The 24920-nt window shown below is 44.1% G+C and overlaps 1 protein-coding gene across 1 annotated transcript; it reads right to left on the reverse strand.

Moving 5' to 3' along the window:
• Positions 1-6736: 6736 nt before the first annotated feature.
• Positions 6737-23086, reverse strand: LOC141213625 (uncharacterized). The gene is made up of 7 exons (XM_073665235.1): positions 23001-23086; positions 11929-12078; positions 11620-11799; positions 11413-11536; positions 11232-11329; positions 10943-11033; positions 6737-7900 (listed from the first exon to the last, which is right to left on the reverse strand). Exons 2-7 carry the CDS (start codon positions 12004-12006, stop codon positions 6840-6842), a joined length of 1632 nt encoding a protein of 543 aa, XP_073521336.1. The 5' UTR covers positions 12007-12078; positions 23001-23086; the 3' UTR covers positions 6737-6839.
• Positions 23087-24920: the final 1834 nt, after the last annotated feature.

Raw genomic sequence — 24920 nt, forward strand, 5'->3', positions numbered from 1 at the left:
CGAATAAAAGCAAAAATAATAGGAAAGACCCTCCTCTAAGATTTATCTCCACGTATAATAATCAATGGGTAAAGATGAGACAAACATTACAAAAATATTGGTCAATACTTACCTCAGAACCAACCTTGAGGAGAATTCTCTCTGATTACCCATTGCTCACTGCAAGGAAGAGTCCCAATTTGAAGGATATCCTTGTAAGGAGCCATTATGTGGCAAATCCTCCGAATCTGTTTGGTGCTGGTCTGCAGAGATGGGGTTGCTTTCCATGTGGATCTTGCATGGCATGCAGAAACATCAATAGAGCCACTAATTTTGGATCCTCTGATGGGGGTAGGGACTACCGGATCACTCACTATATTTCTTGTAGCACGAGCTACATCATTTACCGGGCCACTTGTACTTGTAACCTCCATTATGTGGGACTCACGTCTCGTGAGTTCCGCATACGAGTGAGAGAACACATTAGGGATATTAAAGCTGCGAGTACAGCTGAGGATATCTCTATATTGAAAACCATCCCGAAACACTTTAGGTTATATCATAAGTGTAACACTGATGAAATCAAATTCATTGGAATAGATAGAGTTCTTTGTGGCATCAGGGGTGGTGACAGAAAGAAAATCTTGGCCCAACGAGAATGTCGTTGGATCTTTACTTTGAATACCATGTCCCCATCTGGACTTAATGAAAAGCTATCATTTTCACCTTTCTTATAAAAATCAATCCGCGTTATTCAATACACCTCTCTCTCCTATCTGTTTTTAAAGTGTATGTTATGTTTTAAATAATTATTATTATATATATTTTTTACTTATTTGTTTTCTCATACTTTATAGTTGGATACGATTTGATGTCTATTTATATGCCCTACCTATCGATGGACGTGATTTCAACCTTGTATATTTCTATGGGACCGTGTAAGAAATGGAGCGCTTATAAAGGGGAGGAAAAAGAGAAAAATACAGTCACATGTCTGGAAATGCAGAGGAAATATGGGACTATCCCCTTTGGGACCACATATGCTGACATATATTTGAGGGTTGTCCCATGTAATGAGATGTATATGTTTTCTTTTCTTCTTATATGAACTGTGACTGTCTTATTTGCTGTCTTTTTAAGCTCCACTCCCGGTCCCCTATTCTTAAATATTTCATTATACTGGTTTTTGATTGAACAAAGAATAAGTCCTGCCTTTCACCTTTTGCCCACAAGAAAGATGGCCTATTGGATGTGCGCACGCGTAGCGGGCTCCCGCAATACCATTTCCATCTACGGCATCCATATGATGCGACGCGGGAAGTGACGTCACAGGAAATGCTTTCCTGACCCGCGCCGTCATCAGGATAGCCGGAAATGGTGTGTGGATACCGGGACCCCGCTTGCGTGCGCCGCTACCAATGGCTGCGGCAAGGAGGGATATATAAAGAGACACGGTGACTACATACACATCACACTGCCCCCCGAGGAAGCCCACCACGCGAAACGCGCGTCGGGGCGCGATCACAGTGGACAGACATGGGTAAGCGTCACTTACATTTATTATTTTTTGAATAAACGCATAAATATACCCATATACTAGTGGCTTTAATTGACATTGGTAGTTATATGTAGCACAGTGGTACCATTATATGAGCCCATGCATGCTTGCACGTTTAATGATGTACACTATTTTTTTCTGTGCTAATTTACATAGAGGATCTCTTTTGCACTGTCTATTTAGCCCCTATGCCCTTCTGTGATCGTCTTTTTCATGTATTTCTCACTTTCATACCTATTTACCTGTATCTTATACTTTTGTAGTGTTTTTTTAATGTATTCTAATAAAATATATACCTTTTAATCTATCTGTTTGCACTCATCGTATTTTCTGGGGTGTACCATTCTTCTTATAGGTCTATATATATTGTTATATGGTTAAATCCCCACTGTTTCCATGAATGGGACATTATGTGAGTTTATTACCCGTTGCGTAGGTAGTATGCATATATTCTTTAATTTCAAGCCTGCACACTATAAAAAAATAGCCCCCCCCCAAAAAAAGTTTGGTTAATTGGTCTGTGTCGTTCTTTTAAAGTGTTGCTTATGGTGTTCTCTGTGAGCTTCTCAATGCTGTTTAGCCAGTCAGGTATCCGGCCTGCAGTAGATGGAATGTGGCAATGGAACACTGGCTGCGCGTGTCACAATAGGCTCTGAGCCTTTATATACCAGCGCACGGCAGCAGCCACCTTCAGTCTGCTGCTGGACAGCCAGCAGCAGCAGGAAAGGTAAGTAATCAGCAACACTCCTGCTAAGGGTAGACAGCTGCTCGTTCCCCCCCCCCCTTAATTGGTTCTCCTCCCTACTACTGGTGTTGAGGCGGGCGGGAACAGCAGAGGGTGAGGGTGCTGTGCTAAAATAGGTGGAGTTATGCAGATCTAAAACGTGTGGATTGTGGCATCAGCAAGCCGAAAAGTGCAGGCATGTAAGGGATCTAGAGGTTGACAACATGTCTTCGTAACGGGAATCCAGGCGCCCATCTGCACAAATGGACTTTTCGGAATCCGAGGGTGGCACCCTGGGCCGAAACCAATTCTGGTTATCGCGAGTCAGAGTGACTCGTTAAATGGCACCTACGTATTATTACAACATGGCGATCACGCACTGTAACCCCAGCGATCGCAGCATTTAGCGACTGAACAGAGACAGAGAAGCCCCTCTACTCTTGGATCGGACACACCACGCCATCAGCACAGGGTCCCGATCGTTGCCATAGTAAGTTACTTGAATCATGCTCAGTGCATGATCAAAGTAACTTGTGTCTGCTGCACTGACAGGTTATAATGCACAGCAGTGATCCTACACTGCTATATATTATAGCTGCGATCAGATTGCAGAAAGTGTAAGTCCCATAGTGGGACTAAGTAAAAAAGTGGAAAAAAAAACAACAACAACAATAAAAGAAAACATATTTGGTATCGCCGCGTCCGGAACGACCTGACATATAAAACTGTCCCACTAGTTAACCCCTTTAGTGAACACGGTAAAAATAAAAAACTAAGCAAAAAACATTGCTTTATCATCAAACATCAAGTGGAATAAAACGTGATCAAAAAGACGAATGTAAATAAAAATGGTACCGTTGAAAACGTCATCTTGGCCTGCAAAAAACAAACTGCCATACAGCTCCATTAGGGGCTCCCCAAACACGACATGGCGTCCGCTAATTATTCAAGCAAATTTTACATTCAAAAAGTCAAATGGCGCTTTTTTCCTTCTGAGCCCTGCCGTGCGGCCTAACAGTGGTTTTCCCCCACATATGGCGTATCGCTTACTCAGGAGAAATTGCACAACAAATGGTATGGTGAAATTTCTCCTGTTAACCTTATGAAAATGCAAAATTGGTGGCTGAAAAACATTTTTGCGGGAAAAATTTGAAAATTGTATTTTTACGGCTCAATGTTATAAACTTCTGTGAAGCACCTGGGGGTTCAAGGTGCTCAGCACACATCTAGATAAGTTCCCTGAAGAGTCTATTTTCCAAAATGGTGTCACTTGTGGGGGGTTTCCACTGTTTAGGTACATCAGGGGCTCCCCAAACACAACATGGCGTCTGCTAATTATTCAAGCAAATTTTACTTTCAAAAAGTCAAATGCGCTCCTTCCATTCCAAGACCTGAAACATGAGGTCAGTGAAAAACCTTTATTTCACAAGCAATTGGTTACATGGTGGCACTGCAGAAGCGGGTGCCCACACTACATAAAATACAGTGATTGTATAAATACACAAATAGTTAATATAAAATATATATATTAATATTATGTCATGTGCACGCGCACAGACACGGGTGTGATCCTGAACCACAAAGGAGCAAGTATGTACAAGTATAATGAGGCCAAGCGTATAAAGCAATATACCTAGTGCAGCATGTCAATGATACTGGGGTAGCCTAAAAATAATAAAATATAGGTGAGCTTAACTGTATAGCATAAGATGATTGTAGATATAAAGTGGTCCTACACAGGCGGCGAGTCAACTGATGGGACCAGAGAATGAATCCCTCTTGTAAAAATTTAAATAGAGTCAATGACTAATGAAGGAAGTGTAATGTAAGGTACGGAGTATTCCAAAGAGAGGGAAGGGGGATGGGAAACAATGGACACAACACCAGATCAATGGCCGACAGTGTTATATATAAGAATGGGGCTTAATGACCGGCTGTGGAGAGAAGTGCCCAGAAGATGCTGGTTAGATGTTAGAGGACGTGTTCAACATGAGGGTCAGGTCAAAACTTGTAGACAAGACAAGATAGGTAATATGCCTTATACTTCTGCTCTACGTGGTCCAGGGTACCGAGTATGCGCCACACTCTGTACCCTGGACCACTTAGGTAATATGCCTTCTATGACGTCATGTTCAGTGTTTCTGCTTTGGGTTTTGGCTTGCAAAACGCAGATTTCATTAGAATAGATTGTGGACTCCATTAGCTGAGCCCCTGAGGTGGCAGAAACACCCCCCCCCCCGGTGACCCCATATTGGAAACTTCACTGCCTAAGGAATTCATCTAGGGGTGTAGTAAGTATTTTGAACCCATAGGTGCCTTACAGACTTTTATAACATTTAGTCATGGAAATATGACATTTTAGTGGTAAAAATGCAATTTTTGTATTTGCTACAAATTTGTCAGGTACACAAGGGTTAATAGGTGAAACTGAACCCCATAATTTATTAAGTAATATCTCCTGAAAGCAGTGATGTCCTATATGTCGTCAGAAATTAGTTAGCCCACACCTCAGGGGCCACTCATTGCCATGATGACTCGATGTCATCATGACAACATCCGGGTGACCAGAGCTAACAAGTTATTTAGGTCATGTGCAGCACTAACAGTTATAAAGCATAGCAAAGCTCCTGAATACACACACACACATATATATATATATATATATATATATATATATATATATATATACATATATACACACACACATACATGCAGTTGTACTCAAAAGTTTACATACCTCGGCAGAATTTTTCATGTTTTGGCCTTGTTTCAGAGAATATGAATGATAAAGTTTTTTTGTTTTCTCCACTCATGGTTATTGGTTGGGTGAAGCCATTTATTGTCAAACTACTAAGTTTTCTCTTTTTATATCTTAATGACAACCAAAAACATTCAAATGACCCTGAGCAAAAGTTCACATACCCTGGTGATTTTGGCCTGATAACATGCACAGAATTTGACCCAAATGGGTTTGAATGGCTACTAAAGGTAACATCCTCACCTGTGACCTGTTTGCTTGCAATCAGAGTGTGTGCATAAAAGCTGAGTGAGTTTCTGGGATCCAGACAGACTCTTGCATCTTTCATCCAGCCACTGACGTTTCTGGATTGAGAGTCATGGGGAAAGCAAAAGAATTGTCAATGGATCTACGGGAAATGGTAGTTGACCTGTATAACACAGGAAAGGGATACAAAAAAAAATATCCAAGGAATTGATAATGCCAGTCAGCAGCATTCAAACTATGATTAACAATTGGAAAATCAGGGGCTCTGTAAAAACCAAACCACGCTCAGACCAACAAAAATTTCGGCCACAACTGCCAGGAAAATTGTCTAGGATGCAAATAAAAACCCACAAATAACATTAGCTGAACATCAGGACTTTCTGAAAACTATTGATGTGGCAGTTTCAAGATGCACAATAAGGAGGCACTTGAAGAAAAATGGGCTGCATGGTCAAGTCGCCAGAAGAAAGCCATTACTGTGCAAATGCCACAAAGTATCTCACCTAGAATACGCCAAACATCATAGAGACAAGCCTCAAAACTTCTGGAACAAGGTAATTTGGAATGAGACCAAAATTGAACTTTTTGGCCACAATCATAAACGTTACATTTGGAAAGAGGTCAACAAGGCCTATGATAAAAAGGAACACCATTCCTACAGTAAAGCATGGAGGTGGATCGCTGATGTTTTGGGGATGTATGAGTTACAATGGCACAGGAAACATGAATGCCGCACGTTATCAGCAAATACTGGAGGCAAATTTGCCCTCATCAGCCCGGAAGCTGCGCATGGGGACCTACTTGGACGTTCCAACATAACAATGATCCAAAACACAAGCCCAAGTCGACCTGTCATTGGCTACAGCAGAACAAAGTGAAGGATCTGGAGTGGTCATCTCAGTCTCCTGACCTCAATATCATTGAGCCACTCTGGGGAGATATCAAGCGCGCAGTTCATGCTAGACAGCCCAAGAATTTACAGGAACTGGAGGCTTTTTGCCAAGAAGAATGGGCAGCTTTACCATCTGAGAAATTAAAGAACCTCATCTACAACTACCACAAAATACTTCAAGCTGTCATTGATGTTAAAAGGGGGCAATACACGCTATTAAGAACTGTGGTATGTGAACTTTTGAGCAGGGTTATTTGGATGTTTTTGGTTGTCATTAAGTTTTAAAAAGAGAAAACACAGTAGTTTGACAATAAATGGCTTCATCCAACCAATAACCATGAGTGGAGAAAAAGTTTTTTGTTATCATTCATATTCTCTCAAACAAGGCCAAGAATGGAAAAATTCTGCTGGGGTATGTAAACTTTTGAGCACAACTGTAAGAGATTTCAAGAATGTGGAAGATCTAGGAACTGCAAGTTATCAGGCAGTAATGGGCAAGCTGAAAGGATATATAGGAGAGACGAATGTATGTGATCCCTATGGTATGTTGCTTTATTATTGTATGTACTGGTTTCTTGGTTTTGTTAAAAAAAAAATAATGAAAAAAATCTCAAATGTATTGGATTAAAAAAAAAAGACTAAGAAAAAGTCTTCTCCCCTGTGTGGGTTCTCTGGTGCCTAATCAAATCTGATTTCTGGTTAAAACATTTCCCACATTCTGAACATGAAAAAGGCTTCTCCCCTGTGTGAATTCTCTGGTGGATATTAAGATGTGATTTCTGGTTGAAACATTTTCCACATTCTGAACAGGTAAAAGGCTTCTCTTCTCCCCTGTGTGAATTCTCTGGTGCTTAATCAAATATGATTTATTGTTAAAACATTTCCCACATTCTGAACATGAAAAAGGCTTCTCCCCTGTGTGGGTTCTCTGGTGCTTAATCAAATCTGATTTCTGGTTAAAACATTTACTACATTCTGAACATGAAAAAGGCTTCTCCCCTGTGTGATTTCTCTGGTGGACATTAAGATGTGCTTTCTGGTTGAAACATTTTCCACATTCTGAACAGGTAAAAGGCTTCTCCCCTGTGTGAATTCTCTGGTGATTGACCAAAGCTGATTTCTGGTTGAAACATTTTCCACATTCCGAACAGGTAAAAGGCTTCTCCCCTGTGTGAATTCTCTGGTGCTTAACCAAAGATGATTTATCGTTAAAACATTTCCCACATTCTGAACATGAAAAAGGCTTCTCCCCTGTGTGAGTTCTCTGGTGGATATTAAGATGTGCTTTCTGGTTGAAACATTTTCCACATTTTGAACAGGAAAAAGGCTTCTCCCCTATGTGAAGTCTCTGGTGCTTGACAAAATCTGATTTCTGGTTAAAACATTTCCCAGATTTGGAACAAAAAAATCTATTGTCCGCTGTGTGTATTTTTTGATGTTTAAGAAAATACTTTTCAAGGGTAAAACTATTTCCATTTTCTGAACATGAAAATGACTTTGTTCCTTTATGAGCAGTTTGTTTTTTAATGCTTATTTTTTTATTTTGATTTTCCTTAGTAGTCGGTAATGAATCAGAGGACAGGAGCTGTTTCATAGGATCAGATGACAGATCTTTGCTGTGAAGGAATGATGGTATATCTGGAGTAATGGCATTTACTTCATATGTATCCTGTGGGATCCCAAGATCATCAGATTTAAAAACTGAAGATGTCAGCTGTTCCTCTGATCTCCTGGTACAGTCATCTGCCAAGAATAAAACAAATTATTATATTTTGAATAAAATATCCCTGAAATTTATATTTTTGAACATTTCTACTTAAAACGTCTGTAGAAATGGCAAGTTATTGACAGAATGACAGTTCACAGTCTAATAGAAAACCTCATAGGATGAACCAGTAGAGCGTGGTGTCCAACTGTTCATTCTGCCTCCAAAATATGGAATAAGAAGCCATCAAACAATGTTATGTAGGCAAAAATGATACCAATAAAAACTTCTTCTCATCCATAAATCAATCCAGCAATATTCGCTCTCTCAAAGTCAAATCTCCCCCTCGCTTCTGAGCCTTGCAGTGTGCCCAAACCATATTCAGCATCCATGTACTTGGTATTACTATAGTGAGAAGAACCCACTTCATTTACGGTGTGTGTCTCCTGGAGCACAATCTGGGCACTATGGGTTGGGTAATAAAATGGCCAATGTGCAATCTTCATTCTCCACCATTCATTGCGTGCTAATTTCCGGAAAGTGCCTCTGGAATCAAAATATTCGCTACGTCTATAGATTAATTCACTGCGGGTTATAATTTCCAAAATGGAGTCACTTTGTTATATTAAAGAAGTTGTCCAGTACTTTTTACAATTGCCCCAATTTCCCCCAATGTTTTTACCCTGTGCCCATAAGTCTTTTTGCAATTACCTTCTGCAGTCCTTCTTGCCTGTGCGCATTGCTATCGCTGGCCGCTCTCAGGCACCACGTGACCCCCGATAGCGTCACTCACAGGCTACATGGTAAATACATTGGGAGACATTGGGCAATTGTAAAAAGTACTAGAAAACTTCTTTAAGGCTTCCGTAAATAGTGTGTCCAATCTCCCCTGGGATCTGCTCCCCCGACGTCTGCTTCTGTCACCAGGCGCCGCCTTATTCATCCTGCAGGCAGCGCTGGTGATGGAGGAGACAGAGTAACCAGAAGCTCTGGGCGGCGCAGGCTGTGTCCAAACACTAAGATTAGGGTGCCTGGGACCTGTAGTACCATCCAGTCTGGCAGTATGGGTGCGTGTGCTGTCCAGCTGGAGTAATCTGCTCCCTGCTTCATCCAATCAGAAAGCACCGCACCCTACTAAAGCTGGAAGCATATTGCTGGAAGCTGCCAGATCCAGCCTTGTTCTCCTCTGGTTCAGTCCTCTGTGCTCAGCTCCCGGCTTGTGGATTTGTTTCCTGTTGTGACCGTTTACTGACTACTCTTCTGATTTAGTATTTTCTCGGTCCTCCTGGTTATGACCCGGCTACCAGACTATTCGTCTTGGGGTTAAAGGGTGATGAGCAAGGCAATCCCTGGGATCAGGAAAATGGAGTAGATAGCACCAAGCCTGTTCGTGGTAGCCATCTTTTGAGCTGCCAGGTGACCATGAACAGTGTCCCCAATACATTGTGTCTGCAAACTATTCCAGCAAGATCTGCAATCATATAGCTAAATGTCGCTCCTTCCCTTCTTAACCTGCCATGTGCGCAGACAGTAGTGTACAACCTTATATAGGGGATTGTTGGATTCAAGAGAAGTTGGTAAATAATTTGTAAGATCCATTTGTTTCCTATTATCCTTTGTGAAGAATTACAAAGTTATCACCATATAAAGTGACACACGTCAGATTTGAAAATGGGCCCTGATAGGAACACAAAACTGGCTGCAGGAAGGGGTTAAATCAGAGTATTTTGGGAACTAACTACTGTAGTCAAAAACTGTGAGTATAGACTATAACATCTACTGAAATTATCAAACTCAACAGTCTCCATCAGTAATAAATGGGTAACTAGTGGTGAAACCTCTCTGGGGTAATTGGAGTATGGGGCTCGGGGGCTCTTGGCAATCTAAACTATCGTAAGGGACAATATTTTCTGTCAGATGAGTGTCAAGAAGAAATATTAGACGTTCAAACAGAACTTTTTATAATAGTGCAGGGATGAGGTGTCTTAAATTTAGATCTCAGGCATTGGGAAGAGGTAATGGAGACCTTCTTTTAAAGACTACCAGGGAGTTACAGAGTCAAATAAGTGAGTCAGGCCGATCCCACCAAAATCAAACAAAGTGAACCTGTAAAAAAAGACAGAATAAAAGATATGTTACATCCCCAACAACAACGTATATATAAGGGAGAGCTCCAACACTAAACCGGAGTCACACTCATTTATGGTGGAGCATTGGAGCTACTATGAGTCCTGACCAGGAGAGTAGAGAAAGTATTAGCGCCCCCATTTCAGGAGAGATTGTGCAGTAATCGGAATTCCTTAGGATTGAAAACATAATGGAATTTATGACATGGAGTGAATCCATGAAACCAGGGCTCGAGCCAACACATCTCCTGCAGGAGTGAATAAATGTATATTACAGCCATCAGCCACGCACAGCTTAGAGATATATCATGGCACAGGTGTAATGTTTTTTGTATAGTTTATCACAATCCTGTTTGAAGTTAGTTGGTTTAAAAAGAAATTGAAAACTCAGGATAAAGGGAAACTCTGTTGTTATTGTACAGAAATTCACACTTGGTCCTCACTGCACATTTAATATTGTCGATCATAAAAGTGAAGTTTGGCCACAAAGACTGGACCTGGTCTTGTAGGGACCATATGAGCACATTCAGCAGCACGGAAGGGAGAGAAGGTAGATTCATCCAATAAGATATCAGGGTTCTAGGAAGCCAACAGCATCATTACCCTCCGCTTTCTCTTACAGGTCCATCATAATTTTGATTTTCTCACTTGTCAGAACATTCTACGTACGCTGTCATTTGGCTTTACAGTTTACAGATCTGGGCAGGTAATGGTCAGCGTCTACTAATCCCAGGGGGTAGGTGGATCCTCCAGGTTGTAGGTTCTACAGAAAAGATCTTTTACAATTACACAAAGTAATGTGAACATTTTCGGATGGAGGAAAATATTGTGGTCTAGCGGTAAAATGGTGATCACACGATTGTGATACAGCTGGACTACACCAGCGATAAAGCAGCCACAGCTGGTGACTGAGAAGAATCTGTGACTTGTCAGCATTTAGTGGTCGCTACTCACCTGGGTAGTCATATGTAGGAATCTCCTCTTTACACCGCTCATCACCCCTCACATATGTCTCTGTAGTATTAATATGGGTCAGATCTTCACCCTGAAACAAATATTGTAAAAGTCACAGACAGATGGAGAAGTCACATCTATGATCAGCTCTAATCCTGCCATCTCCACCGTTCTCATTACACAAGTATAAAACATATAAAACTGGTGGATAAAACAAGACTGAGCACAAGACCTTCACAGCCGTCTACACATCATAGGGGGGATCTCATGACACCTTCTCTCCATCTACCTGATGATCCTGAGGAACACTGGGATCTTCTTGTTTACAGTCCTGTGGAAGAAGAGGACGGGGACATCTCTCTGGTGTTGTCCTCTTACTGGATAGATCTGGAGGAAACACATACAGAGATTGAATTCATTCTTTACATACAGATAATTATAGGCCGTGTGTATTTAGTCCTGTCTATTACCTGGTGATGTGAGGGGCTGAGGAACCTCCATCATGACGTCCTTGTACAGATCTTTGTGTCCTTCTAAATACTTCCACTCCTCCAAGGAGAAATAGACGGCGACATCCTGACATCTTATAGGAACCTGACACATACAATGATACAGTCAACCCCCCGATCCCTCCATAGCGTTACTGTATAATGTCCCAGCATTTCCAGCAGTGTCACCTCTCCAGTCAGCAGCTCAATCATCTTGTAGGCGAGTTCTAGGATCTTCTGGTCATTGATGTCCTCATGTATCAGGGGGTGAGGTGGAGGCCCCATGATTGGGCTCTGGGTTCTTTCCCATCCCTCAGACACAGGGTCCTGACAGCGCTCACTAGAGGACTTCTTCACTACTGTGTAATCCTGGTTATGGAGAGACACATTAATAAATCTCCCTCCAGACATTTCCAGAGTCCTCACCTCTCCAGTTCTGTCCATCTGTTATTCCCATAGATAAGAATGATGTAATGTGACGCCATCAGAATCTCTCACCTCTCCAGTAATCCGGAAGAGGATCTCTAGGGTGAGGTGTAATATCCTCTCCACCATTTTGTCTCTGTCCATATCCATCTTTGATGGGTAATTCAGGAAAATTCTCTTATATAGAAGATCTTCACTGAGAGGATCCGATATTGTAGAGACCTGAATGAGAAGAAGATGAGCCGACATAACATCATAAAGAATTCTGTGTAATAATACAATTACTGGAGACAATAAGGGAAATATATCAGAAGATGTGTAGATGTTGTATTCTCTAGTCTTTTATGGACTGGAACATAAGTTGAATTGATGACTTAGACATCTCCTCCATACTTCCAATCACTGGCTAAGTTGGCCACTGCTGCAGTAAGAATCACCCAGAAACCCAAGCAGCAATGGTATTTTTATTATTTTTACAACATTCTGCTTTTGTCCCTGACGTACTAATAAAACCTATATATTTTAGGCCACAGACAACAAGCAGTTTCTTCCTCGGAGTCGGCAGCTGAATACATTTCTTATAGACTCATCTTCCATAATGCTAATTCTCGTCATATACATTACACGTGACATGAGAAATAACAACTTCATGATGAGGACGACATCTACATCTTCTAATGCGGCTCTAGAAACAAATTTGGCCAGAGTCCGTCGCTGACCTCATCATCAGCGGCCGTCTATATGAATGTTTCCCGTCTTTCCCAGGTTGTGATCTTTTATCACGTTAGATCTCATTTATAAGAGCTTGTTTGTAAGAACACAGACAGGAGTTATTTGATGCTAATGTCTCCATGTACAGTGTTTTTTTTCCTGGATATTATGTTTCTAAAAGCATTTTCATGTTGGCTTCCATATATTACATGAAAAACACCAAAAAAAGAAAACCAAGTGTTAAAACATAAAATAAAATTTGGGGATGGCGGCACTGTGGGAACATTATACTGTATGTGGGGGGGATGGTGGTAATGTGGGAATATTATATTGTATTTGGGGGGATGGCGGAACTATGACAACATTATACTGTATGTGGGAAGATTGCAGAACTGTGGGAACATTATACTGTATGTGGGAAGATGGCGGTACTGTGAGAACATTATACTGTATGTGGGGGGGATGGTGGTATTGTGGGAATATTATATTGTATGTGAGGGGGGGGTGGTATTGTGGGAATATTAAATTGTATGTGGGGGGGATGGTGGTATTGTGGGATCATTATACTGTATGTGGGGGGATGGCGGGACTATGACAACATTATACTGTATGTGGGAAGATTGCGGAACTGTGGGAACATTATACTGTATGTGGGAAGATGGTGGTATTGTGGGAACATTATACTATATGTGGGAAGATGGCGGTACTGTGGGAACATTATACTGTATGTGGGTAGATGGCGGTACTGTGGGAACATTATACGGTGTGGGGAAATAGAGGTACTATGAGAGCATTATATTGAGAGGCTTAATGACCGCAGTCGCTCCTGTGACCGGGCCCAGCCAACACCAACCCCTGCTGCAGCTGGATGTGTGCTCTCGGACTGACATTCAGCTTAGTGCCACAATACACGCTGCCGACCAATCAGAGGCCAGCAGCTGACATCGGCATGTACGTCATTAGGAGCGCATGGAAGTAACATCGTGCTCGCCTGTCGCTTCCAGCTGAAGTCAGCGGCAGCTCCAGAAAAAGACACCGCGCGGCGAAGGAGCGGAGACAAGGGGAGTATAATGTTTTTGGTTTTTTTAAATCAGCGAGTACACGGTGCCCTTGGCCATTATACTACATGTACGGACTATGGGCTGTGCATTATACTACATGTACGGACTATGGGCTGTGCATTATACTACATGTACGTACTATGGGCTGTGCATTATACTACATGTACGGACTATGGGCTGTGCATTATACTACATGTAAGAGGATAAGCTGTGCATTATACTACATGTACGGACTATGGGCTGTGCATTATACTACATGTACGGACTATGGGCTGTGCATTATACTACATGTACGGACTATGGGCTGTGCATTATACTACATGTACGGACTATGGGCTGTGCATTACACTACATGTACGGACTATGGGCTGTGCATTATACTACATGTACGGACTATGGGCTGTGCATTATACTACATGTACGGACTATGGGCTGTGCATTATACTACATGTACGGACTATGGGCTGTGCATTATACTACATGTACGGACTATGGGCTGTGCATTATACTACATGTACGGACTATGGGCTGTGCATTATACTACATGTACGGACTATGGGCTGTGCATTATACTACATGTACGGACTATGGGCTGTGCATTATACTACATGTACGGACTATGGGCTGTGCATTATACTACATGTACGGACTATGGGCTGTGCATTATACTACATGTACGGACTATGGGCTGTGCATTATACTACATGTACGGACTATGGGCTGTGCATTATACTACATGTACGGACTATGGGCTGTGCATTATACTACATGTACGGACTATGGGCTGTGCATTATACTACATGTATGGACTATGGGCTGTGCATTATACTACATGTACGGACTATGGGCTGTGCATTATACTACATGTACGGACTATGGGCTGTGCATTATACTACATGTACGGACTATGGGCTGTGCATTATACTACATGTACGGACTATGGGCTGTGCATTACACTACATGTACGGACTATGGGCTGTGCATTACACTACATGTACGGACTATGGGCTGTGCATTATACTACATGTACGGACTATGGGCTGTGCATTATACTACATGTACGGACTATGGGCTGTGCATTACACTACATGTACGGACTATGGGCTGTGCATTATACTATATGTATGGACTATGGGCTGTGCATTATACTACATGTATGGACTATGGGCTGTGCATTATACTACATGTACGGACTATGGGCTGTACATTACACTACATGTACGGATTATGGGCTGTTCATTATACTACATGTACGGACTATGGGCTGTGCATTATACTATATGGAGGACTATGGGCAGTGCATTATACTACATGTACGGACTATGGGCTGTGCATTATACTACATGGATGGACTATGGGCTGTGCAATACACTACATGTACGGGCTATGGGCTGTGCATTATACTACATGTATGGACTATGGGCTGTGCATTATACTACATGGATGACTGTGGGCTGTGCATTATACTACATGTAAGAGGATGGGCTGTGCATTATACTACATGGATGACTGTGGGCTGTGCATTATACTACATGTATGGACTATGGGCTGTGCAATACACTACATGTACGGGCTATGGGTTGTGCATTATACTACATGTAAGAGTGTGGGCTGTGCATTATACTACATGTATGGACTATGGGCTGTGCAATACACTACATGTACGGGCTATGGGTTGTGCATTATACTACATGTAAGAGGATGGGCTGTGCAATACACTACATGTACGGGCTATGGGCTGTGCATTATACTACATGTAAGAGTGTGGGCTGTGCATTATACTACATGTATGGACTATGGGCTGTGCAATACACTACATGTACGGGCTATGGGCTGTGCATTATACTACATGTAAGAGGATGGGCTGTGCATTATACTACATGTACGGACTATGGGCTGTGCATTATACTACATGTACGGACTATGGGCTGTGCATTATACTATATGGAGGATTATGGGGAGTGCATTATACTTCTGTTATGGGGCCCCATCACTTCTATGTTCGCCCCTGGTGAGTATAATAGTTTATTTTTTTTCTGTACACTAAAGAACAGAGGCAGAATGGGGGACATAAACCAGGTTGGGGCCAAGGATAAGGGACATACATGTACCGTGGGTACGGAAAGTATTCAGACCCCTTTACATTTTTCACTCTTTGTTACATTGCAGCCATTTGGTAAATTCTAAAAATTTTTTTTTTTCTCATTAACACCTTTACAACCCAAGGTGGTTTGCACATTAATGACCAGGCCAATTTTTACAATTCTGACCACTGTCACTTCATGAGGTAATTACTCTGGAACGCTTCAACGGATCCCCCTGATTCTGAGATTGTTTTTCGTGACATATTGTACTTCATGATTGTGGTAAAAAAATTTCGATATCACTTGCGTTTGTCAAAAAAAAATGGAAAATTTTCAAATTTGAATTTTTATGCCCTTAAATCAGAGAGATATATCTCACAAAATAGTTAACAAATAACATTTCCCACGTCTACTTTACATCAGCACAGTTTTGGAACCCAATTTTTATTTTTTTTTTATTAGGGAGCTATAAGGGTTAAAAGTTGACCAGCGATTTCTTATTTTTCAGCAAAATTTACAAAACCATTTTTTTAGGGACCACATCACATTTGAAGTCAATTTGAGGGGTCTTTCTGACAGAAAATACCAAAAAGTGACACCATTCTAAAAACTGCACCCCTCAATGTGCTCAAAACCACATTCAAGAAATGTATTAACCCATCAGGTGCTTCACAGGAATTTTTGGAATGTGGAAGAAAAAAATGAACATTTAACTTTTTTTCACAAAAATGTTATTTTAGACCCAATTTTTTTTATTTTCGCAGGAGTAACAGCAAAAAATGGACCTCAAAATTTGTTGTTCAATTTCCCCTGAGCACACCAATACCCAATACGTGGGTAAAAAAACACTGATTGAGTGCACGGCAGGGCTCGGAAGGGAAGGAGCACCATTTGACTTTTTGAACGTAAGATTTGCTTGAATAATTAGCGGACGCCATGTTGTGTTTGGGGAGCCCCTGATGTACCTAAACAGTGAAACCCCCCACAAGTGACACCATTTTGGAAACTAGACCCCTCAGGGAACTTATCTAGCTGTGTGGTGAGCACCCTGAACCCCCAGGTGCTTCACAGAAGTTTAGAACATTGAGCCGTAAAAATAAAATTTTCACATTTTTCCCACAAAAATGTTTCACAGCCCCCAGTTTTGCATTTGCACAAGGGTAAAGGGAGAAATTGCACCATGCAAATTGTTGTGCAATCTCTCCTGAGTAAACCGATACCCCATATGTGGGGGAAAACCACTGCTTAGGCATACGGCAGGGTTCGGAAGGGAAGGAGCACCATTTGACTTTTTGAATGTAAAATTTGCTTGAATAATTAGCGGCTGTGGCCCTGATGTGCCTAAACAGTGGAAAACCCCCACAAGTGACACCATTTTTTAAACTAGACCCCTCAGGGAACTTATCTAGATGTGTGGTGAGCACCCTGAATCCCCAAGCGCTTTACAGAAGTTTATGACATGGAGCCGTGAAAATAAAAAAATCTAACTTTTTCCACAAAAATGATGTTTTAGCCCCAATTTTTTTATTTTCACAAGGGTAAGAGGGGAAAATGGACCCCAAAAACTTTTGTACAATTTCTTGTGAGTACGCCAATACCCCATATGTGGGGAAAATACAGTGTTTGGGCGCACGGCAGAGTTCAGAAGGGAAGGAGCACTGTGTGACCTTTTGAACGCAAAATTGGCTGGAATTGAGAGTGGACGTCATGTCGCGTTTCAAGAGCCCCTGATGTGCCTAAATAGTGGAAACCCCCACAAGTGACCCCATTTTGGAAACTACACCCCTCAAGGAAAAAGTGAACATTTTGAACCCAGAGGTACGACACAGAATTTGATAACATTAGGTCATCATATTGAATAAGTTGTCATTAGTCTTGAGCGCAAGTGCTCACTACTTGAGTTTGCATTGGGTACTCAGGTATGCACCATGTATCGCGCGTGCTCGAGTGACATGCTCGAGTCCCCGCCCGCATGTTTCACGGTTATTAGACACCCAAAAGAATCCATGCAGGGATCGCTCGTGCATGGCAAGCAAACCCCGCAATGTGCATATCCGAGCACCCGATGCAAACTCAAGTAGTGAACACTTGCGCTCAACACTAGTCGCCATATCGTCATCTATTTTTTTTTATGTTTGAAAAAATATCCCAACCTTACCCCCAACCCTAATACAACCCCAACCCTAACCTTAGAGTTTGTTTTTTGCGCCGTTCCTCGTGCGGTATAAGTGATTAGACGACTTTATTCTTTGGGTTGGTGCGATTGCAGCGATACTAGAATCATATCGGGTTTTTATGATTGACAGCTGTCACTCACTAAAAGACTAATTTTTTAGTAAAATCTAGCTTTTGCATCGCCATATTTTGAGAGCTATAATTTTTCCATATTTTGGCCGACAGAGTCATGTGACAGCTTGTTTTTTGCGGGATGAGTTGACGTATTTATTGGTATCATTTTCAGGCACGTGACATTGCTTTCTATTCCGATTTTTTGGGAGGCAGAATAAACAAAAAACAACAATTCAGGAAATGTTTTTTTTTTTTATAAGTTTTTTATGCCGTTCCGCGTGTGGTAAAATTGATAAGGTAGCTTTATTCTTTGGGTCAGTACGTTTACAGCGGTACCACATTTATATAGTTTTTCTATGTTTTGGCGCTTTTACACAATAAAAGCTATTTTATAGAATTTTTTTTTTGCATCGCTTTTTTATTTTTTGGCTGATTGAGCTGTATGGCGGCTTGCTTTTTTGTGGGACAAGATGACGTTTTCAGCGGTAACATTTTTATTTATATTCGTCTTTTTGATCGTGTGTTATTCCATTTTTTGTTTTTGCGGTATGATGATAAAGCATTGGTTTCTGCTTAGTTTTTTTTTTACCGTGTTCACTAAAGGGGTTAACTAGTGGGACAGTTTTATAGGTCAGGTCGTTCCGGACGCAGCGATACCAAATATGTGTACTTTTATTGTTTTGTTGTGTTTTTTTCATAATAATATTTATTGATGGGTACATTATATTTTTATTTTTGGTGGATTATTTTTTTGATTTTTTTTTTTTAAATATTTTTACAATTTTTTTTTTCATTTTTTAACAATTTTTTTTTTACTTTTAGACTTTTTCCCACAATAGGACTTTTTTCACTCTGATCACCTGTATAGCATAGGGATGGAGCACCATCCCTGTGCTATACAGGCTGTCAGTGCTGCAGATGCAGAAGATACTTTGGTCGTGCACTGCATATGACCAAAGTATCCTCCTGCTGTCTGGTGACCCGGATGTTTTTATGACATCGGGTCGTCATGGCAACATCCGGGAAGCCGCGGCAGACAGTGTTGGACGCCGGCAGGAGAGGTGAGTATGGGCGATCACCTCCCCAATCGACTTTGATCGTACATTGCATGGGTTAATGTGCCAGGCACATAGCACCGGGTGTCGGCTGTGACAATCAGCTGACACCCGGCGGCGATCACGCCCGCACAGCCTATGTGCGGGCAAAATCAACAGGGCGCACTAATACGTACCTGGCTCTGAAAGCCCAGGGTGCAGGTGCGTATTAGTACGCCCTGGGCTTTTAAGGGGTTAAAGTACACTCTGCACCCCATCTTGACTAAAAAAAAACAGAAATGTAGAAACTTTTGCAAATTTATTAAAAAAGAAAAACTGAAATATCACATGGTCATAAGTATTCAGACCCTTTGCTCAGTATTGAGTAGAAGCCCCCTTTTGAGCTAGTACAGCCATGAGTCTTCTTGGGAATGATGCAACAAGTTTTTCACACCTGGATTTGGGGATCCTCTGCCATTCTTCCTTGCAGATCCTCTCCAGTTCCGTCAGGTTGGATGGTGAACGTTGGTGGACAGCCATTTTCAGGTCTCTCCAGAGATGCTCAATTGGGCTTAGGTCAGGGCTCTGGCTGGGCCAGTCAAGAATGGTCACAGAGTTGTTCTGAAGCCACTCATTTGTTATTTTACCTGTGTGCTTAGGGTCATTGTCTTGTTGGAAGTTGAACCTTCAGCCAAGTATGAGGTCCAAAGCACTCTGGAAGAAGTATTCATCCAGAATATGTACTTGGCCGCATTCATGTTTCCTTCAATTGCAAGCAGTCATCCTGTCCCTGCAGCTGAAAAACACCCCCATAGCATGATGCTGCCACCACCATGTTTCACAGTTGGGATTGTATTAGGCAGGTGATGAGCAGTGCCTGGTTTTCGCCACACATACCGCTTAGAACTTTTTGATGATAATTCTATCTTCGTCTCATCAGACCAGAGAATCTTATTTCTCATAGTCTGGGAGTCCTTCATGTGTTTTTGTTCAAACTCTATGCTGGCTTTCATATGTTTTGCACTGCGGAGAGGCCTCCGTCGGGCCACTCTGCCATAAAAGCCCGACTGGTGGAGGGCTGCAGTGATAGTTGACTTTGTGGAACTTTCTTCCATCTCCCTACTGCATCTCTGGAGCTCAGCCAAGTGATCTTGGGGTTCCTCTTTACCTCGCTCACCAAGGTTCTTCTCTCACGATTCCTCAGTTTGGCTGGACAGCCATGTCTAGGAAGACTTCTGGTGGTCCTAAACTTCTTCCATTTAAGGAATATGGATGCCACTGTGCTCTTGGGAACCTTGAGTACTACAGAAATTCTTTTGTAACCTTGGCCAGATCTGTGCCTTGCCACAATTCTGTCTCTGAGATCCTTGGGTAGTTCCTTTGAGCTCATGATTCTCATCTGGTCTGACATGCACTGTGAGCTGTGAGGTCTTATATAGACAGGTGTGTGCCTTTCCAAATCAAGTCCTATCAGTTTAATTAAACACAGCTGGACTCCAATGAAGGAGTAGAACCATCTCAAGGAGGATCACAAGGAAATTGACAGCATGGGACTAAAATATGAGTGTCTGAGCAAAGGGTCTGAATACTTATGACCATGAGATATTTCAGTTTTTCTTTTTTAATAAATTTGAAAAAATTTCTACATTTGTTTTTTTTCAGTCAAGATGGGGTGCAGAGTGGACTTTAATGAGAAAAAAATGACCTTTTTAGAAGTTACCAAATGGCTGCAATGAAAAAAAGAGTGAAAAATGTAAAGGGGTCTGAATACTTTCCGTACCCACTGTATATATCAGGATGGGTGGTGGTCAAAATCAACAAGCAACAGGTCCCATCATAGTTATGCCTCTGATTATACTGTGTGGGGGGATGGCGGTACTATGGGAACATTACACTGTGTGGGGGCATCATACATCCTGCATAAGGGGCATAATGGGGGCATTACACTGTGTGGGGGCGTCATACATCCTACATAAGGGGCATAATGGGGGAATTACACTGTGTGGGAGCATCATACATCCTGCATAAGGAGCATAATGGGGCATTACACTGTGTGGGGCATCATGCATCCTGCATAAGGAGCATAATGGGGGCATTACACTGTGTGGGGGGCATCATACATCCTGCATAAGGGGCATAATGGGGGCATTACACTGTGTGGGGGCATCATACATCCAGCATAAGGGGCATAATGGGGGCATCATACATCCTGCATAAGGGGCATAATGGGGGCATTACACTGTGTGAGGGCATCATACATCCTGCATAAGGGGCATAATAGGAGCATTACACTGTGTGGGGCACCATACATACTGCATAAGGGGCATAATGGGGGCATTACACTGTGTGGGGGGCATCATACATCCTGCATAAGGGGCATAATGGGGGCATTACACTGTGTGGGGGCATCATACATCCTGCATAAGGGGCATAATGGGGGCATTACACTGTGGGGGCATCATACATCCTGCATAAGGGGCATTACACTGTGTGGGGGCATCATACATCCTGCATAAGGGGCATAATGGGGGCATTACACTGTGTGAGGGCATCATACATCCTGCATAAGGGGCATAATGGGGGCATTACACTGTGTGAGGGCATCATACATCCTGCATAAGGGGCATAATGGGGGCATTACACTGTGTGAGGGCATCATACATCCTGCATAAGGGGCATAATGGGGGCATTACACTGTGGGGGCATCATACATACTGCATAAGGGGCATAATGGGGCATTACACTGTGCGGGGGCATCATACATACTGCATAACGGGCATAATGGGGGCATTACACTGTGTGGGGGCATCATACATACTGCATAAGGGGTATAATGGGGGCATTACACTGTGTGGGGCATCATACTTCCTGCATAAGGGGCATAATGGGGGCATTACACTGTGCGAGGGCATCATACATCCTGCATAAGGGGCATAATGGGGGCATTACACTGTGTGGGGGGCATCATACATCCTGCATAAGGGGCATAATGGGGGCATTACACTGTGTGGGGGCATCATACATCCTGCATAAGGGGCATAATGGTGGCATTACACTGTGGGGCATCATACATACTGTATAAGGGGCATAATGGGGGCATTACACTGTGTGGGAGGCATCATACATCCTGTATAAGGGACATAATGGGGGCATTACACTGTGTGGGGCATCATACATTCTGCATAAGGGGCATAATGAGGGCATTACACTGTGGGGGCATCATACATACTGCATGAGGGGTATAATGGGGGCATTACACTGTGGGGGCATCATACATACTGCATAAGGGGCATAATGGGGGCATTACACTGTGGGGGCATCATACATCCTTCATAAGGGGCATAATGGGGGCATCACACTGTGGGGGCATCATACATCCTGTATAAGGGGCATAATGGGGGCATTACACTGTGTGGGGGGCATCATACATCCCGCATAAGGGGCATTACACTGTGTGGGGGCATCATACATACTGTATAAGGGGCATAATGGGGGCATTACACTGTGTGGGGGGCATCATACATCGTGTATAAGGGACATAATGGGGGCATTACACTGTGTGGGGGCATCATACATCTTGCATAAGGGGCATAATGGGGGCATTACAATGTGGGGGGCATCATACATCCTGCATAAGGGGCATAATGAGGGCATTACACTGTGGGGGCATCATACATACTGCATAAGGGGCATAATGGGGGCATTACACTGTGTGGGGGCATTATACATCCTGCATAAGGGGCATAATGGGGGCATTACACTGTGGGGCCAGTAAAGGGGTCCTGTACCATGAGAACAATACGTTTCCCCCCTTCCTGTCTCCATAGTTGGGTCGTATGTATCTATTACAGGAAACAGAACAAAAACCTTATGATTCTTATAAAGGGGCAACACAAGACCCCAAAAGAGTCTCTGTGCTGAAGGGGTTAATGCCCCCTGCGCCCAGTAATGGGGTCTCCACATACCTCCACCTGCAGAGCCGCCTCCACAAATATGGCTGCTCTATGCGCACAGGAGCTGTGATGAGGTCACAGGAGGGGAGGAGTCAGGGGTCACATGATCAGGGGCCTCAGTGGGTGCAGGACTCTGCTGTGCTGGTTGTCATGGTGCTGGATGAGCTGAAGTTTATGTGTGGGGTCAGGAGGGGTTTACAGTGTGGATGTAGCAGAGCCGTGTGTGTACGAGGTGTACGGAGCAGAGCCGTGTGTGTACGAGGCGTACGGAGCAGAGCCGTGTGTACGAGGTGTACGGAGCAGAGCCGCGCGTGTACGAGGTGTACGGAGCGCAGCCACGTGTGTACGAGGTGTACGGAGCGGAGCCGCGCGTGTACGAGGTGTACGGAGCGGAGCCGTGTGTGTACGAGGTGTACGGAGCGGAGCCGTGTGTGTACGAGGTGTACGGAGCGCAGCCACGTGTGTACGAGGTGTACGGAGCGGAGCCGTGTGTGTACGAGGTGTACGGAGCAGAGCCGCGCGTGTACGAGGTGTACGGAGCGCAGCCACGTGTGTACGAGGTGTACGGAGCGGAGCCGCGTGTGTACGAGGTGTACGGAGCGGAGCCGCGTGTGTACGAGGTGTACGGAGCGGAGCCGCGTGTGTACGAGGTGTATGGAGCGGAGCCGCGCGTGTACGAGGTGTACGGAGCAGAGCCGCGCGTGTACGAGGTGTACGGAGCAGAGCCGCGCGTGTACGAGGTGTACGGAGCAGAGCCGCGCGTGTACGAGGTGTACGGAGCAGAGCCGCGCGTGTACGAGGTGTACGGAGCAGAGCCGCGCGTGTACGAGGTGTACGGAGCAGAGCCGCGCGTGTACGAGGTGTACGGAGCAGAGCCGCGTCTGTACGAGGTGTACGGAGCAGAGCCGCGTCTGTACGAGGTGTACGGAGCAGAGCCGCGTGTGTAAGAGGTGTACGGAGCAGAGCCGCGTGTGTACGAGGTGTACGGAGCGGAGCCGCGTGTGTACGAGGTGTACGGAGCGGAGCCGCGTGTGTACGAGGTGTACGGAGCGGAGCCGCGTGTGTACGAGGTGTACGGAGCGGAGCCGCGTGTACGAGGTGTACGGAGCAGAGCCGCGTGTGTACGAGGTGTACGGAGCGGAGCCGTGTGTGTACGAGGTGTACGGAGCGCAGCCACGTGTGTACGAGGTGTACGGAGCGGAGCCGTGTGTGTACGAGGTGTACGGAGCAGAGCCGCGTGTGTGCGAGGTGTACGGAGCGGAGCCGCGTGTGTGCTAGGTGTACGGAGCGGAGCCGCGCGTGTGCGAGGCGTACGGAGCGGAGCCGCGCGTGTGCGAGGCGTACGGAGCGGAGCCGCGCGTGTGCGAGGCGTACGGAGCGGAGCCGCGCGTGTGCCAGGCGTACGGAGCGGAGCCGCGCGTGTGCGAGGCGTACGGAGCGGAGCCGCGCGTGTGCGAGGCGTACGGAGCGGAGCCGCGCGTGTGCGAGGCGTACGGAGCGGAGCCGGGCGTGTGCGAGGCGTACGGATCGGAGCCGCGCGTGTGCGAGGTGTACGGAGCGGAGCCGGGCGTGTACGAGGCGTACGGAGCGGATGCTGCCCCTCTCCAGGAGCGATCACAGCAGCACGGCACGAGACGTTCTTGTACTACACGGACTGTCCTGACAGAACACAGCTTGTCAGGACACAGCCCCGACCTCCAGCGACAGCCGGACAGTCCCATTGGATCGGGGACGGTTGGGCGGTTTCTGTATATAAGTTGTGTGTGATAATTGTAGAATTATTAATGTCTCAGCATAAAAGGATGTACCGGAGTGTTTGTGCCGGGGTCCACATGCATGGAGGGGGTTGAGGCGGTGCTGGCCGTATTATGCAGACGGCATCTGCCTGTAACAGTAGTAACCAGAAACTACTAGAAACTCTGCACCAAAATG

This window comes from Phyllobates terribilis, unplaced genomic scaffold, assembly GCF_046119375.1.
Source record: "Phyllobates terribilis strain yellow unplaced genomic scaffold, ASM4611937v1 Scaffold_200__1_contigs__length_3551848, whole genome shotgun sequence".
Classification (NCBI taxonomy): Eukaryota; Metazoa; Chordata; class Amphibia; order Anura; family Dendrobatidae; genus Phyllobates; species Phyllobates terribilis.